Source organism: Temnothorax longispinosus, unplaced genomic scaffold (genome assembly GCF_030848805.1).
Source record: "Temnothorax longispinosus isolate EJ_2023e unplaced genomic scaffold, Tlon_JGU_v1 HiC_scaffold_38, whole genome shotgun sequence".
NCBI classification, from domain to species: Eukaryota; Metazoa; Arthropoda; class Insecta; order Hymenoptera; family Formicidae; genus Temnothorax; species Temnothorax longispinosus.
The window spans coordinates 34,676-53,102 of NW_027270209.1; the positions used below are offsets into that span (position 1 = coordinate 34,676).

Sequence of the window (18,427 nt, forward strand, 5' to 3'; positions counted from 1 at the left end):
ACATTTTCGTGTGATCCACGTACCCGAAGAGTGACGTCCGGTCACATTTTCACACAACTCTGTTTTCGACTCTATTTCTACCTCCCCGACGAACTTTCCACCTGGTCCCCCGCCGAGGGCTAACGGGGGCCATCAATATAAGAATTATTGTTAACGCGTGCGCATAAATTAGGTTTGTTTGTTTTCGCTGCACGAGAACTGCACTAAAACTGAACGGAACTGAACTGAACTGAACAACTGAACTGGATAGGGCAGTACAGTACTAGTTCACATCAGTGCAAAAGTACAATAAAGAATAAAAAAACGCCAGAGTGCAGTAAACAACATGGCGTGTAACTTAACATTATTGGATTCCTCGGAAGACGAAGAAGACCAACACAGCACATAATATTGCAGAAATATTGCAGCAATATTATTTTTCCATTGCAATATTACAATGAAATGTATCAGAAATATTGCAGTAATATTACTGATATATCTCAGTAATATTAAAATGTCCGCGAAAATGAATATCAGTAATATATCAGTAATATATTAGTAATATATCAATAATATTACGGTAATATTACTATAATATTTGTGTGATATTTGTATAATATTGCTAGGAATTAAACCATTTTAATAATTTTTATTAAATTTTATTGAATTATTTGTAATAGTATTGTTACATATAATATTCAAATAATATTGATATTGTTAACACAATCAATAATATTGTTACAAACTAAAAAGTTATAAAACTAAATACTACTTATGAAATTTTTCTTAAACCCTAAATATATACACTGAGCGGGTCTCCGAGACACCAGATAAAGTTTGAAACTTTACCATTGGTAGAATAACTTAATTTAAGCACGAGATTAGCAAAAAAGATATGAATTTTTTAACCAATTGCGGTAAAATAACGTTTTCTCTGCATTTATAAGTGATTTTAATTTTTTAACACGTGTTTATTAGTACGTTTGTAATTTTAATAAACGTACATATATATTTTTCGGTTTATTTACGATCTAAAGAAAAAAATCAAAATAAAATGATTTCCTCAAAAGGTACTTAAAAAGTAGCAAGGATCCTCCAGATCTTAGTTTGTCATCTAAAAAATAAGTGTGTATACCTAGGGTTAATCACTTTCACTCGCCGAAGGTACAAGTACGTCAGTGTCTTTTGTTTCCATCTTCGATTCGGAATTTTCTTTCTTCAGTCTAAAATTTTTTATCTGGATATTATCTGTGCAATAAAATTATTAATTATTGAAAATAATAAACACTTTAAAATTATGCTTACTTTTCTCGAGCCTGACGAGTAGGTGATTGGGCAAGCCAAAATCCTATTCTTTTAATTATATAATCCTCTTTTACACCAAGTTTATGTCGATAAATGGCATTTGCAATATTAAATTACAATTACTTTCTGTGGCGGTCCACGCCACCAACGATACATCCCTGCGCGATGCCTGCAATACCGGCAGTTCGCAGCAACGCCGCCAGGCGTCGCATCGTCGGGGCAGCTTCGCGAGTTCAAAGTTTTGCACCGACGAGTATAAAGGGAGACCCCCTACGGGCTCGAGCAGATCTTCCCGGCGCAAGTCGCCGAAGGCACAGAGCGCCCTGACGCTAAAGCCTATTCAGCGCTAGTCGCTTTCACGGCGCGAGACGCCGGCTCACGGCGCCGGTCGCCTTTACAGCGCGAGTCGCTTCCTCGACGCCGGTCGCCTACAGCGCTAGCCGCTTCCTCGGCGCGAGTCGCCCGGCTACAGCACAAGACGCTTGCCGAAATCTCACGGCGCGAGTCGCCCGGCTACAGCGCAAGACGCTTGCCGATCCTTACGGCGCTTGGCCGCCTGGCACAGGCGCGAGACGCCAGCTAACCTATGGCGCTTGGTCGCCCAGCTCTTTGTTTCAGGTCTCACACGGACTGCTACACACGACCAACCACGTGTGACCACCCGATCCTGGCGTCCCTCGTCGCGGTACAGATTATGGCAGAGACAGAATACAAGTCAAATTAGCCAAAAACACTTACACGCAAACACTTGTAAATAGTCTGTAAATATAACGTTCTAAACATATATTGGAAAGTGTCGCCTACATTTCTAGCGTCCTTTGCGATTCACAAACCTTGGGCCAACTCCTACTCACGCACCAGTAGCAGACTAAGTTAGATATAAGGTAGAATACCTCTCTGAATAAAAGTAGTAGCGCCCATAAAATTGGTGACCCCGACGTGATCGCAAAGAGAGGTAGCAACATGAACGATTCCAACGCATCAATACAGATCGTCGAGGAAAGCGTCAGCAGACTCGCCATACGCATACCTCCGTTTTGGGGAGATGAGCCTGAACTATGGTTCGCACAGCTGGAAACGCAGTTCACCATCAGTGGCATTACCCAAGACTCGACGAAATACTCATACGCTCTGTCTCAGTTAGACTCTCGTCAAATCAAGGAAATTAAAGACGTAGTCACACAGCCCCCAGAGGTTAACAAATACGAGACAGTAAAAAGAGCGCTCATACAGCGTATGTCCGTCTCGCAGCAGCAGCGGACACGACAACTATTGGAGCTCGAGGAATTAGGAGATCGCAAGCCATCTCAATTCTTACGACATCTCCGAACTTTAGCGGGTGAGAATGTACCCGACTCTCTTCTACGGACACTATGGCTAGGACGACTTCCTACACAAATGCAGATGGTTTTCGCTACCCGGACGGAAGATCCGCTCAACAGCGTAACCGAACAGGCCGATCGCATCCACGAGATGACGAACAAGGCTGTGGTAGCTGCAACAGCTACGCCTGCGAATAAAGAGTCCTTGGAAGCAAGAATCCAGGCTCTGACCAAGCAAGTGGCCACACTTACTACACGCCTCTCGAGAGACAACTCGAGGCAACGTAACAATTGGAAAGGCCGTAATCGAAGTCGAAGCCGTAGTCAGAGCCGCAACCGCGGTAAAAACACAGAGGACAAGGACGATAAGAATGATAAGCACTGCTATTACCATAATCGATTTGGTGAGAAAGCAAGAAAGTGCACACAACCATGTACATATAAATCGGAAAAAGACCAGGGCAGTCACTGATGGCGGCCAGTAGACCCGCCCCAAGCCCTCGTCGCCTAATCGTTACGTGCCAAGACACTAAGAGACGGTTCCTGATAGACACAGGATCGGATGTGAGTGTATACCCTCGCTCCATGGTAGCAGGAGACACCACGCCAACATCTTATGAACTCTATGCAGCAAACGGCTCAACAATCACTACGTACGGCACAATTACACTGCAGCCGGAAATTGGGTTACGACGCGCATTCCCATGGCGTTTCATTATCGCCAACGTCACGCAGCCCATCATCGGAGCCGACTTCCTTGCTTATTACCATATCCTGCCAGACCTACAGAAAGGCACTCTGCTCGATGGTAAAACATATTTGCGCAAACACTGCACATCAGAAAAAGGGGCAGTGGAGTCTATCAGAGTGTTGGCTATCGAAGACGAATACCACAGAATCCTGGCAGAATTTCCTGATATCTTAAAGGCTACTGCTAAGAGGCATACGGTAAAACATAGCACGCTCCACCACATTAAAACCACGGATGGCCCACCAGTTGCAAGCCGTCCTCGCCGGTTAGCCCCCGTCAAACTCAAGGCGGCCAAGGCTGAATTCGATCTCCTACTCCAAGAAGGGATCATTCGAGTATCGAAAAGCCCATGGTCATCACCACTACATATGGTACCGAAGAAAGGCGACTCCTGGAGATCTTGCGGAGATTACAGGGGAGTTAACGCTAGAACAGAGCCGGATCAGTACCCGATCCCGCATATCGAAGACTTCTCGCAGAACTTGCACGGAAAGAAGATCTTCTCGACAATTGATTTAGTGCGAGCATACAATCAAATACCCGTCAACCCGGAGGATATTCCAAAAACGGCTATAACAACTCCTTTCGGACTCTTCGAATACCTTTACATGCCGTTCGGGTTACGCAATGCCGCACAAACCTTCCAACGCTTCTTTCAATTATCTTCAATTAGAATAATGTAAAATTAATTTACTTATTTCACACAATTTACCCAAAACGCATTTACATAAAACCAAATTATTAAAAGATTTTTTTTTCTGTTTTCCCAAATAGCTGTAGCTACATGCTAAAGAATTAGTAAAAATTAGGCTCATTATTTTGTTCACAATGTTGTCAATATTTTGTCCTCCTCGATAATATAATTTAGTAACCTGTGATAATCATTAAAGCAATAACATATCATTTTATTTATAACATGCAATATATGTATATTCATGATAGAATAGTGAGCCATCACCATTGTCATTTTATTAAGTAAGTATAAATAGAAATAAAATGCATTAATCAATGACATTCATTTTTTAGAGAGAAAAGATTTTACACACACAAGATTTTTTTAAATGACCAAAGAATTGATCATTAAGTTGAAAAACTGTTAAAATGTATGTGCCACTTGGTTATAAATTTCCTTATTTTTTAACTTTTCTTCGAAGTTTTTCAATTGTTCTGCATCTTCAATTGGAAATAGACCAGCAATATTGTCATCTTTATTTTTGTCGTTAACTGCACGAAGAGAAAAAATAGGGAGTAATCCCATAGAGTTACTCTCCTAAATATCACATGGGCGCGAATCGAGCCTAAGGTCCGACTGCGCCAGTAACTGTACCGGTGGCGCCACCGAATTTCTACTGACAAATCATTGCACTAATATTTCCAGCGAGCTAACCTGAATTTTTCAGTATCGCTCATGGAATAGCTTCGGGTCGAAACAACAGTACTGCAGCAGCAGCGCGCTGAACGTTTTGCATGCGAGCTGCATCGTGATCAAAATAAATCTTTGCAGTTATACATAATATATATATATATATATATATATATATATATATGTATATTGTTAAACGTTGATTATAGATTAAAACACTAATTTGATCTCACTTTTGTCTTTTTTGGTTATTTTGTATCTAAAACTTATTAACATGCATGCAAGCGTATTATAGACGAAAGTTATTGGATGTCTATAATGATAAATAAATATTAATTTGCAGAAATAGAATATTAATTTTGTGGTTATTTGAAAATAAATAATATCATGGATGAGGTGATGCTTGTATCAATGGATTTGAATATTTCTCCTATCATTCCAAGTCCTCCTTTAAATGGTTTGCTTTTTACCATATTTGTACTGCTAAAGTTATCATTTTTTTTCTCTTGTCGAACATTTGTCTGATCTTTTTTCACATTATAAATACATAATTTCAAAAATATAGTTGTGGCAGATACAGTAGAATCTGAGACTTATATAGTACATGCTGTAGTAATTCAAGTGCATGTTTTATCTACTGCAGATTCACTTAATGAAGCAAGTACACGGGCAAGCAGTAATAAACCAAGTTCAGTCTTATCTATTCAACTATCTGATGAAGCTCGTCTCAACAATTATGTTTACCACATATTGATGACATATCCTGAAGGCGAATTTCAAATAAGTTGTTTTGATTTCCAAGAGGATAAAGAAAATAGGTCAGAGCTTTTAGAAAAAAAAGGCAGACTATATTTCTCTACTTCTGTTATCGCCAAGTTATTGATATTTCACGAAATACGACGAACACAATCTTGGAGGTAGTTTTATATTGTTTTTTATTTCATTCTGATATCATATTTTTATTATAATTTATTAATACTCAATTATTGTATGAAGTATAAGCCCAGATAGATTTGAAGAACTAGCAGAAAGTTGTGCGCAACTTTTTACAGGATTGTTAAAAGAAGGATTTTATACTAAATCCACAAGTAATCACTCTGCTGGTGGAGTTCTTCAAACTCAGTACGATTATTTGAGAGAAAAAGGGAGAGGAATCCATCTGACACCACCTACTCGTGCTTTAAAAAGAAAAGAACCTGAAGGTAATGATTGTATATATTAATTATAAAATTAAGCAATGTAATTTATTCATTGTTAATAATAATAATAATCTTTTTATAGAAGCACAGTACTCGAAAGGTTTTGAGGAGATTCAAGAACTTGTTCAAGTCATAGATGACAATTATAAAAGAAAATGGAATAGTACAGCAGGAAATGAACGGCAGCTTTTTTATCAAAAGAACAATTTCGAAGCCATTTTCACAACGTTACCTAATCTCGCAAACCCATCAGGATACACTTTAGTATGTTTATTCAAGTTAATTGTAATGTATTTAATTAATTTTTTATTCATATGAATTATTTTTGTAAAGGTACAGGAAGACTTTTGTGCATTCTTTAGCAAGTCAAGTGATTTGTTTCAGAAGAAGTGGCCTTCGATTGCCAACAAAATTGTTAAGTTGGCAGAATCAAAGAAAAGTGATGTTCTCATAAAGAATATTTTGAAAGAAAATAAAAATTGCTTACAACAAGGTATATATTACAGTTTCGACGAAGCTGCGAATGGGACTATTATTTATTAATATACAAAACAAACGTTATTTTTCCAGAAACGAAACCTATTTTAGCCTTAAAGTTACTGCCATATTTATTTAAAAAAATTATTAAACAAACCACTCAGTCGTCTGGACACAAGAATTGGTATCCTGAAAAAGAAGAAGTCGAAAAGACTCTGTGATTGCACATAAAATAAAAATTAATGAAATTGCGACTATTATTGTATTATTCACCTAAATTATTTTATTAAACATTGTAAATATAATTTATTTTTTAGGACAGTCAAAAGTTCAATCTACATTTACAAGCAGCGCAGATAAAATTAAAACAGCTACATTTAGACCACAAATTGACAATACAGCCGTACGTTGTTATTTGTGGAGAAGATCTGAGTACAATAACATCTTCGTTTGTTGTTGTTGACAAACATATGTTTCAAGTCACTTCTCCAACTCAAGCAGTGGATATATGCTTAAAGTTTGTAAAAGTATTTCATAAGCCATTTTCTCATATATGTAAACATGTATGGCAATTTCTTTTGAGGCAAGTTTACGATTTCGATGTCCCTGATTTGAACAAAGGCGTCGTTACTTTGATAGAAAACTTGCGCCTTATTGATTAGGTAACTATATCTGTTCATTTTTAAGAGTTTAATCTTTAATCGTTTAGTCATCAGTAGAATTGATGTGAGAACGACTGTGATGTTATTCGCTTACTCATAACTTAATATTCAAGATAAGTTTATGTTGAAAACTTTGCAGTTTATTATTGTAGGATACTTATGGTCTTGTCATAAATTGTAATACATTGAAAAATCTATATTTTATTGCAATAAAATGAATGTTTATCTATTATAATAAATATCTCAGGATATTTCTTCTATTTAATTGCTCTATCAATAAAGTCTTAGAGCCTTTTGTAACTATAGTTTTTGCCAAAAATTTTATTTCATTAAAAATTCTAAAATAATATTATAAACATGTCAGAATATTCCTTTCATTCTAACAGCTTTATCAATAAAAGTATTCTAGATAAAGAAATATTGAGATTTACTCTATCATTGTACAACAATCCGCTTCTCTCACGCAAAGCAGTAGATTTTGTTATTCAACAGTTTTCAAATTATACAGATAATATACTTATACCTTTTTTACAAAATGAAATTCAAACGAAACTTCAAAATGTATTAGATCCTCTATCTTACAGTAAAATTAAATTTGTTCTTCAAGAAAATAAAAACATTTTCCGTAGCTATTTTACTGAACATAATAGATTCCAAATTTATACACAGAAAAGTTATTATACGCCGCCGCAATCTTTCGAAATTGGCAAAAGTAATGTTTTTGGCGAAATTGATAATTCGATAGAAGTTGTCAAAAAAAGCGTTTATGCAGTTCACGTTCCATTACAAGATACTCTTCAAAAATTTTTTTCTATTCCTGGGATGTTCGAGGAAACGTTTAAATATGTTAACAGTCTCTCTGAAAATGATACTTACTTAACTAATATAATTCAAGCAAAATTATGGAAAAGTAAATATGCTAATCCATATAAAATAGTCTTCCCTTTGTTTTTGTATTTTGATGAATTTGAATGCGGTAATCCTTTAGCGAGTCATGCAGGAGAAGAAAAATTAGGTGGAATTTATGTTTCTATAGCATGTTTACCTCCTCAATTAATTGCTAAATCAGAAAATATTTTTCTTTCAACCTTAGTTCACGCAAAACACTTGAAAACTTTTGGAAACTCAGCAATCTTCAACAAAGTAATCGATGATTTGAATATTTTATCCAAAACTGGTATTACAATTAAAGTTAATGGACGGAACGAAACTATTTATTTTGAATGCCCGTTAGTATTAGGAGATAATCTAGGAGTAAATGTTATTTGTGGATTTAATCAATCCTTTCAAGCTCATCATTATTGTCGAATTTGCGTATGTCCTAAACAGTTATGTGAAAAGTTGTGTTGCAAAGATGAAAATTCTTTAAGAACTAAAGAAAATTATGAAGCTGACCTTCTTTTAAGAGATCCATCTAAAACTGGAATTAAAGAAGAATGTGTATTTCATAAAATAAACCATATAACAGATAGTTACTTTTGTGATGTTATGCACGATGTCCAGGAAAGAATAGGAGCTTATACGATTGAAAATGTTTTAATGGAATTAATTAAGAGTAAAGTAATATCTCTCGAAGTTTTAAATAATAGAATCGCGAATTTTCCTTATAATGATACAGAGAAAAAAAATAAGCCTAGGCCTTTATATTTTACTATAAATGAAAGTGGAAAAAATAAACTGAAAGTTAAACAATCAGCAGCCGAATTACTGTGTTTGAGTAGGTACTTAGGTCTAATGATTGGAGACTTGATTACTGATAAATATGAGCATTGGAAATTGTATCGATATTACCGTAAAGTTATTGGTATTTTAATGAGCCCTATTATTTTGAAAGGGCAATTAATAATTTTAAAAAATCTGATACAAAATTACAATGTACTATATATAAAACTTTTTGGAAAATTAAAACCCAAAATGCACTTCTGGTTACATTACGTTAGCATTATTGAGTTGAATGGTCCTCTTGTACATTATTCATCCATAAAATTCGAACGAGAACATAAAAATAAAAAAGAAGTGGCTTTGGGGACCACATCGAATGTAAACTTGCCTCTTACAATAGCCATACGTGATCAATTACAATTTTGTTATTACATCGAAACACATGATGGTATTAAAGGTGATATTACCCCTGGGCCGATGGCACAAGAAGCAAATATTCACTTGGCTTTAAAATATTTCGATCCACAAATAACAAACGAAACCCTTGCATTTACGTTGAAACATGTAGAAATTCTCGGCAAAAAATTTTCTAAAAATACTGTATTTGTTACAAATTTCAACAGTGATGGTATTCAATTTGGTGTGATAAAACGCATATTTTATTACAAAAATAAAGTCCATTTTCAAACTCAAATACTTGATAAAATCGGTTTTAACGACTTTTTTCATGCCTATGAAGTAGATTCGAATATAAATAAGAATGAAATTTTAATAGATGCATCATATATTCCACGATTACCACCTTGCCTATACTTAAAAGAAAAATAATGTTGAATTTGTAGCGTTAAGATATGATTTATAGTATTAAACTATTTGTATATTTATTAAATAAACAATAAAATTGTATATTTATTAAATAAACAATGTACAATAAAATTACTTGTATTCAATAAAAAATAAGATTATTTGTATTTAAATTTATTATCCTGTATATATACATACGAACTTGACGACCCGAAGCTATTCCATGAGCGATACTGAAAAATTCCGGTTAGCTCGCTGGAAATATTAGTGCAATGATTTGTCAGTAGAAAATCGATGGCGCTACCGGTACAGTTACTGGCGCAGTCGGACCTTAGGCTCGATTCGCGCCCATGTGATATTTAGGAGAGTAACTCTATGGGATTACTCCCTATTTTTTCTCTCCGTGTGTGTTACGATCTATATGTCCTGATTTATTCATATTATTGAAATGTTTTAAATTATTTATTTTTCCAAGAATAAGATTTTCCTTTTTTATACATAATTTTTGTAGTTCTATAATTAAAATATTAAAATATTTTTTTTATGCCAACTTTCACTTTTATGTATAACTTACCAATTAAGTAATCAATTTTTTCATTAGTTGTTAAAAATGTATGATCTATATCTATTGAAATTTCTTTAATGTAACATGCTTTCCTAGGATTTTTTTCTTGAACAATTGTGGTGTCAACATTACGTTTTGTCAATATTGCATTATCTATAATAAAAATCAAGAAAATAAGTTAATTATATTAACATTTTAGTAGATTATTAATATTTGTAAGAATAATATTTTACTTCTTTATAAATATTTTTTGTAGGTCTATAAATTTTGTAAGTCTATAAATATTTAAAAATTTTTTTGTCAACTTCTACTTTTATGTATAACTCACCAATTAAGTAATCAATTTTTTCATTATTTGTTAAAAGTGTATGATCTATGTCTGTTGAAGTTTCTTTAATGTAACATGCTTTCCTAGGATTCTTTTCTTGAACAATTGTGATGTCAACATTATGTTTCGTCAATATTGCATTATCTATAATAAAAATCAAGAAAATAAGTTAATTATATTAATATTTTAGTAGATTATTAATATTTGTAAGAATAATACAATATTTTCCTTCTTTATAAATAATTTTTATAGGTCTATAAATTTTGTAGGTCTATAAATATTTAAAAATTTTTTTGTCAACTTCTACTTTTATGTATAACTCACCATCAATTTTTTCATTATTTGTTAAAATGGTATGATCTATGTCTGTTGAGAAGTATCTCTAATGTCGGATGCTTTCACAGAAGTATTCTTTTCTTGTTCAATTAATGTGTCAACATTATGTTTTCTCAACATTGAGTTATCTATAATAAGAATCAATAAAAGAAAAGTTATATCATGCTTAAACAAAAAGAATTATACATGACAAATTCATGCAGCGTTTAGAAGTGTACTGATCACAGTATACTACGTACTTGTGTACAATTTTTAAATATATAATTATCATTTTTGATACTAGTAAGTGGTGATCTGTTGATGCTGGATACTGAAGGAAACTTTGGATATTGGATGTCGGATCTAATTGCTTTTTTTCCAGTACTTTCAATTCTTTTTGATCTTTTTTTTTGGAGGATGTCCTTCACTGTCAGAATTATCACTATATTGAATACGTGCACGAGATTTTCTAGTTTTTCTTGCATTTTCTGAATCACTAATATCAGTCAGTTGTTCTGCTAAGGACACTTTTTTATAGCATTATCATAATCAGCTGTAATAAAACAGGTATTTTCATCATTTGTGTAGTATATAATGCGTATAATAAAAACTTAATATTTATTTACCTGCAGTTCCAAAAATTGTTATGACACTTAAGAATTTCCAATTTTCATTAAGTTTTTTTTTTAGAGACAGCTTTTAAAATTTTTCTTTCATCATATGGAGGCCATTTACATTTTGTCTTGTCTGCACTTAACCAAATAGTTGGAATAGCAAATATTCCATCATCAAATTCAACAATTGAATACATGGAAATAGTTTTATTTCTAACTATGTAGTAATGAAAAGAGAATCTGGAAAAAAATATTTACAAAAACAAATTTTACCACGGCTGCGTTCCAGAACCACGCTCTTAGCGCTATGAACATGTTCTTGGTCCTTGTCCTTGGTCAACTTTCTGTAAGTAACAAAGATAGAATCACGCTCGAGCATTAAGAGCGTGGTTCTGGAACATAGTTCAAGAATATATATTATATTAGTCTAATCAAATTTTGTGATTAAATTATATCTTCTCACGATTTGTATTACGGAATACATTGTTATAGTACATCGTCAGAATTCTTGCAACACCTTGTGCTTATATATCATAAACAATTCAATATATTGGTTTAATATATCATCTAAATGTAACAGTTTTTCTTAAGCACTGAATATGAGAAAAATATATAACATAACACTTTCTTCGCCGAGCTTTTGGAAACTTATTTATGTATTTTAATGTGTAGAAAAGGAATTTGTTTTAAAAATTGTTACTCTTGTACCATTTTTATCTGTTGCGATTACAACAAAAATACATCAAATAAATCTGTTTTAAACAAATCGGTAAGACAATCGAGTGTTACACTATAAATTTATCTACCATAATTTTGTCTAACATATTTTTTTATCCTTACTGAGAAACAGTATGTCCATACATAGAGATCAAATAAAACATCGCCATTACCGTGCAGTCAAGCAAATCGCAGCCTTTTTTTCTGTTATCTCTTGGGTGAGGAAAATTAAGTGCCTTCTGCTTCTCCTTTGGGCAATACGACACGTGTTCCAGTTCTAAAATTCTTTATGAACTTCTTTCTTTTAACCTCTTAAACGGATTATTAAACAACCTTGCGGACTTTTAATCCTTAAACTTTCCTAATTCCTTTAAACAGAGAACCTCTTAAGGATGTATTGCACCTATTTTCAAAGCGCTACCAAGTAGATAAAAATTTGTAAGAATGTTCTTTTAGTCTTCCTGATGTGCTACAAAAAAAGTAGAAACAAATCCACTAAATGGTTGCTGTTCGATATCGTGGGGTTGCAATAGGGATCAGGACGGTGGCGGTGAGTCAGCGAGACAAGATTTGTTAACGAAACGATATATTCTTTGTCTAAATTATGTACATTGTGTTTGCGTTGTCTTAGGCGGCGCCTTGAAGGCGCCTAATCAAAAAATATAAGTGCTAATGCACGGTTTAAAAGTTAATTTGGCGGATGGCCTTCTTTGCAAGGGGCTCAGAGGGGACCAAGTTGTTATTGAGGTCGATTTTAGAGCCCGGGGTGCGCGGTGGCTTGTCCGTCGGTTGATCAGGTGGGTCCGCTGGCGATGCCGGAGCCAGAAATGCTCGCCTGAGCACCGTCTGGCACGCTGTGGTTCGCGTCTCCTTGACGCGGATCAGGTGGAGGGCCGGTGGCCGAGATATGCGACAATCCCGTTTCGGGAGCGTCAGTCCGGCTGGCCTGGTGCGGCGCACCTCCGGGAGCTCCAATGGAGTGAGCTTCCACGGACGTATCGCTTGTCCCTTGTCCAACTCCCGTCTCGTCGCCTGCCGCTCCTGCGGCACTGGCTGATTGGAGGGACGAGGTTGCACAAGGGCCGGTGGCTCTCGGTGCCGCTCCTGCGGACACCGGTTTAGCGGGCTCCGCCTCCTTCGTGTGCCGCTCCTGAGATGCTGGCGGGTGGGAGAGGCGCTTCCGTCGTCTCTGGCTCCGCGTCCTGGTTCGGCACCTCTTCCTTCTGGTCGTGGTAGGAGTAGGGCCACTCCGCGCCTCCGTTTCCACTGTGCCGGGCCCGGAAGGGGCGTCGGACTTGGAGGGGGCCACGGTCTCCACGATGGCTCTACAGGAGTGCAATGAGCGGAGGAGAAGTCTCTCGACGCTCGGTATTTACTGCGCGGAGGAGATGGAATCTCACTCGACGCGGCAAAAGAGTTAATAATTTCGAGTCTCTCAACGCTTCCTCAATGCGAGATCGCCGAGTATAGCGGTAAGATTCGATCCTGGTCTGTGCGCGGCTCGCCTTAAATTGCTACTCGAACGTACTTTAAACGCGAGTAATTGTACGTGAGCCGGCGACGCGCCGCGGCGAGCCGCGCAATCTGATAAGCGCGTGTTGGCCGGGCGCGCATTTGTCAGGCGCGCGCGGCACATGTTCGACTTCTCGAACATACCGCCCGCCTCGTCTGGTCCTAGGACGACGTTGTCTGGTGTTGGTCGCCCGTTTGTGGAAGCGGGATGATTTTTGCCACCGGTCTGGTGAGGGTCGTGGTGGCCGTTCGCGCTGTCACCACCCGCACTTGCCCGTCCTCGCCTGGATGCACCTCGGTGATTCGGGCAAGGGGCCACTGGCATGGTGGAGTCGTCTTGCTGCGGATAATGCACAGATCCCCTGAGTTGCAGCTGGTTCCCTTCGTTCGCCACTTCGAGCGTTCGTGCAGCGTTTGTAGGTATTCGTGAGCCCATCGCTCCCAGAAATGGTCTCGCATTTGTTGGAGGTGCTGCCAACGGGCAAGGTGACTCGTAGGCGCCTGAGACAGTGAGGGTTCCGGGACTGCGATGAGCGCCGTCCCAATCAGAAAGTGTCCCGGCGTCAGTGCTGCCACGTCTTCCGGGTCGTCGCTTAGTGCCTGGAGGGGCCGGGAGTTTAGGCAAGCCTCGATCTGTGACAGTAGGGTCGCCATCTCCTCGTACGTCAGCGTGGCGCTCCCGACGACTCTTCGAAGATGGTGCTTCACCGATTTTACGGCTGCCTCCCACAGTCCGCCCATGTGCGGTGCGGAAGGTGGGTTGAATTTCCATCTCACACCTTCAGTCGTCAGGAGGTTTGTCCACTGCGGATTGTCATGAATTGCGGCCTTGAAGAACCTCCGCAGCTCCTTGTCGGCGCCCACAAAATTGGTGCCTCGGTCGCTGTACAAGACCTCGCAGAGGCCTCGCCTTGATGTGAAGCGGCGGAAGGCGGCTAAAAAGGCATCGGTGGTCAGGTCGGACACGACTTCGAGATGCACTGCTCTCGTGCTCATGCACACAAATATGGCGAGGAACCCCTTGTAAGCTTTGTGTCCTCGTCCCCTGGTCGTGTGCAGCGCAATTGGCCCGGCGTAGTCCACGCCTGTGTGAGTGAAAGCCCTTGCTATAGTCGGTAGGTCCGCCATTAGCTGCTGCGGGCTTTTTGCCCGCCATCGCACACATGTGATGCATTGGTGGATGCATTGTCGTACTCGTGCTCTCCCTCCTGGGTTCCAGATTCTCTGTCGGAGAGAGGCAAGGGTTAACTGAACGCCTCCATGGAGCGTTCGTCTATGCTGGTCGTGGATGATCAGCGTTGTGAGCCGCGAATCTCGAGGAAGGATGGCCGGATGTCGCTCATCGTCGCTCAAGATCGCGTGCTTCAGTCGTCCTCCCACTCTGAGGACGTGGTCGTGATCGAGAAATGGGCTGAGGCGTTGCAATGCGCTCCGCCTCGGAATCTGCTTGTCACGATCGAGGGCTTTGATTTCCTCTGAGAACCAGGCTGCTTGGGCCTCTCGTATCCAGGTCCCCAAGGCGCCTTCCAGTTCCTGCGGAGTCAGTGATGTGCCTGAAACAGAGAATTGTCGGGCTTGGATCGCCCGCAGCCAGCGTCGGCACCATGCTGAGACGCGTAGCAGGCGTCGCAGCGTAGAGAATCGAAGCAGCATATCCGATTCGGGTGGCTTTATGGTCACTGCGTTGATGTGTGCCCGCCTCTCGGGAACGTCGTCCTCTGCCAGGCGCGGCGAGGTCCGTAGTGGGGGTGGTGAGTTCTCCGTCAGCCACGATGGTCCTTGCCACCACAGTCCGAACTCCACCAGCTCACTGGGCTGCATTCCACGAGAGGCGCAGTCCGCGGGGTTGTCCCGGCTTGGCACGTGATGCCATACTGCCTCTGGTAGCAGCTGCTGTATCTCCGCCACCCGGTTGGCGACGTATGTTGTCCAGCGAGAGGGGTGCCCCCGGATCCACGCCAGCGTCACTTCGGAGTCCGAGTATAAATGAATTTGCGACACCACGAGCTTCAGTGTTTCCTGCGCTTTCGCCGCCAGCCTAGTCAGCATGGCTGCAGCGCTGAGCTCGAGGCGTGGCAAGGTGACCCGTTTGACGGGCGCGACCTTGCTCTTGGCGGTGAGGAGAGTGACCACGCTCCGCCCGCCGTCAGTGCTCGCCTTTAGGTATATGACCGCCGCATACGCTCTCTCCGATGCGTCTGCAAAGCCGTGGATTTCCAGACGAGAGCTGGAGCTGCCCGTGTGCAGCCATCTCGGGATCCGCTTTGCTTCGACCATCGGCAGTTCGCGTAGAAGTTGTTGCCAATCCTGTTGATCTCGAGGGGGGAGAAGCTCGTCCCAATCGAGATGTTGCAGCCAAGCAGTCTGGATCAGCATTTTGGCTAGGATGATTGCTGGGGCCAACCAGCCGAGTGGATCGAACAGTCGAGCTGTGTGTGAGAGGGCTGTTCGCTTCGTGATGCTTGTGGTTTCTACCGGCCGGACCTTGAAGCCGAAGGTGTCATCCTGTGGGTGCCATTGCACGCCTAGCGTGGCGTGACTGGCGTTCTGATCCCAGAGGTCGAAGTCCTTCACTTGCCTGTGCTCTGTTGGCACGTCCTTGAGTATCACGGCTTTGTTCGCCGCCCACTTTTGTAGCGGAAAGCCGCCCGCCATGCACAGTGACGTTAGTTCGTGGACGAGTTCCCTTGCGTCGTCTTCGGTGTCCGCTCCGGAGAGTACGTCGTCGACGTATGTCTCCTCCTCCAGAATGGACGCTGCCCGAGGGTAGGCATGCCGCTCGTCCTTGGCGAGTTGTCGCATCGTTCGGATTGCTTGAAATGGCGAGCTCGCTAGTCCGTATGTGACTGTCGTGAGTAGCATCTCTAGCAGCTCGGGTGAGTTTTTCAGTCGCCAGAGTATCCGTTGATATGTTCGGTCGCTAGGATGCAGTGAGATCTGGCGATACATCTTTTGGATATCTGCTATTATCACGTAGCGATGTCGTCTCCATCTCAGCAGCACGTCAGTTAGTGCCGGCAATAGATTTGGCCCGGTGAGAAGGTGCGAGTTGAGTGAGTCACCGGAGCCTAGTCGTGCCGATCCGTTGAACACAACACGTATCTTGACGGTGTCGTTCGTCTTCTTGAGTACCCCGTGGTGTGGCAGGTAGCATCGCTGCGTCTCGTCGAGCTCGTCGGCAGCAGGCAGCACCCGAGCCATATGTCCAAGGTCCTCGTATTCTTGCATGAATTCAGAGTATAGCTTATGCAAGTCCGGATCGTTGTCCGTCTTGCGCTCCATGCTTTGCAGCATGCGCATAGCAATGCGTCGTGTCCCTGACAGGTTTGGCGGTGCGTTCTTGAAGGGAAGGCGCACCATGTAGCGCCCGTCGGGCAGTCGTGAGTGCGTGCGGACGTAGTGGTCCTCACACGCCTGTTCTTCTTCGGTGAGAGGCAGAGGGGAGTGCACCGTCTCCTCTTGCTCCCAAAATTTCCGAACCATGCTTGACAATTCTTCGTCGACCGAGCACTGCAAGGATTCGACTGAATTGCCCTGTGGGGAGGCAATTGCGCCTGACACTAGCCACCCCAGCGACGTTTTTTGTGCGATTGGAGCTCCTGCACCTCCCTTCCGGATTCCTTCGTCGATGATGGAGGCGTAGACGTCCGCGCCGAGAAGCAGGGCGATGGCTCCATCTGCTTGGCCATCCGGGTCTGCGAGTGGAAGGCCCTTCAAGTGCTCCCATCGAGAGCGCGAGGTTTCTGCGCGTGCCTCGTACCGTGTAATCCTCGGGAGAACCAGGGCTGAAATCGTCGTCGTGAAGTCTGCGAATCGTGAAGACAAAGTGATTGACACGCGCCCGCGAGCAATCCCTGTCTGTTTTCCGCCTACTCCGACGATGATCGTAGACGTTGGCTTGCGTGGGAGTCGGAGACGCTGCACCAAAGCCTCGGTTACGAGCGAAACCTCCGATCCCGGGTCAATCAATGCGCGTGTCATGATGCGTTGATTGTATCGATTATCCACGAATACTCGTGCCGTGGCGAGCAATACTCCAGACGACAGGCCCTTGGTCTGTCCGGCGTGGAGAGAAGTGGGGGCCGCGGTGATCGTCGTGGCAGCTTTAGCGCACACATCGTGGATGGTGCTGTGGTGACGCTCTTGACAAGCGGCGCAATTCCGCTTTGACGAGCAGTCGGCAACGGCGTATTTGCCGAAGCAGTTCATGCACAGTTTGTGCTGAACGACAAAGTCCCTTTTTTCAGAGGGCGGTTTACTGCGAAACTTCTCGCAGAAGGCAAGGAAGTGCTCTTTCCGGCAGAATGAACATTGATCAGGGCTCTTCGACTTGCGAGATGCGGCGTGCGAGTGTGCCGATCCACGTGAGTCTCCTTTGGCAGGCGAGGTCTAACCCGTCTTCTCCGGTTGGAGAGCTTCCAGGGCGCGTACCCGACACTCCAGGAATTCCTTCAGAGTGTCAATCGAGGGCGGGTTCGTGGTTCCGCTGACCGCGATTTCCCATTCGCGCCGCGAGCGGGTGTCGAGCAGTTCGACGATGAGATGGACGAACAAAGTCACTGCAGCTCGTGACTGGCCGTCCGATTGATTCCAGGGAGCCCATGGTATGCAGCATTCCGTGGAATATCTTCCGCAACTCGCTCGCTGATTCCCCCTTCATCTTCGGCAGTGAAGTGAAGGCAGCGAAGCAAGAGCGGACCAGCAATCGCTTGTTTGCGTAGTGCTCCGTAAGAATCTCCCACGCCCGAGTGTAGCTCTCGGCCGTGGTCGGCAAATTGCGGAGGAGCAGGCTTGCTTCTCCTTTCAAGCTAATCTTGAAGTAGTGGAACCTTTCCACGTTCTCCAATAGTGA

At 41.5% G+C, this 18,427-nt stretch overlaps 2 protein-coding genes across 2 annotated transcripts; both read right to left on the bottom strand.

Annotated features, from left to right (window-relative positions):
- Window positions 1-1,120: 1,120 nt before the first annotated feature.
- On the bottom strand, window positions 1,121-12,057 carry LOC139824445 (uncharacterized). Its single transcript, XM_071796974.1, has 9 exons — window positions 12,047-12,057; window positions 11,620-11,738; window positions 10,418-10,561; window positions 9,939-10,037; window positions 4,954-4,959; window positions 4,469-4,581; window positions 4,070-4,229; window positions 1,285-1,384; window positions 1,121-1,202 (listed from the first exon to the last, which is right to left on the bottom strand). The coding sequence occupies exons 1-9, from the start codon at window positions 12,055-12,057 to the stop codon at window positions 1,121-1,123; spliced, it is 834 nt and encodes a 277-aa protein (XP_071653075.1).
- A 1,680-nt stretch (window positions 12,058-13,737) lies between these two features.
- LOC139824446 (uncharacterized) lies at window positions 13,738-17,784 on the bottom strand. Its single transcript, XM_071796976.1, has one exon. It carries the CDS (start codon window positions 17,782-17,784, stop codon window positions 13,738-13,740), a length of 4,047 nt encoding a protein of 1,348 aa, XP_071653077.1.
- Between the last annotated feature and the right edge of the window lie 643 nt (window positions 17,785-18,427).

Excerpts from the sequence above, each read along its gene's own strand:
- LOC139824445 (XM_071796974.1), bottom strand. Across the intron at positions 4,230-4,468 it reads AGGAAATTTATAACCAAGTG|GTTACTAAATTATATTATCG; the intron begins GCACATACATTT and ends TGATTATCACAG. Across the intron at positions 1,385-4,069 it reads TTTATGTAAATGCGTTTTGG|ATGCCATTTATCGACATAAA; the intron begins GTAAATTGTGTG and ends TTAATATTGCAA.
- LOC139824446 (XM_071796976.1), bottom strand. The coding sequence starts at position 17,784 with ATGAACTGCTTCGGCAAATACGCCGTTGCCGACTGCTCGTCAAAGCGG.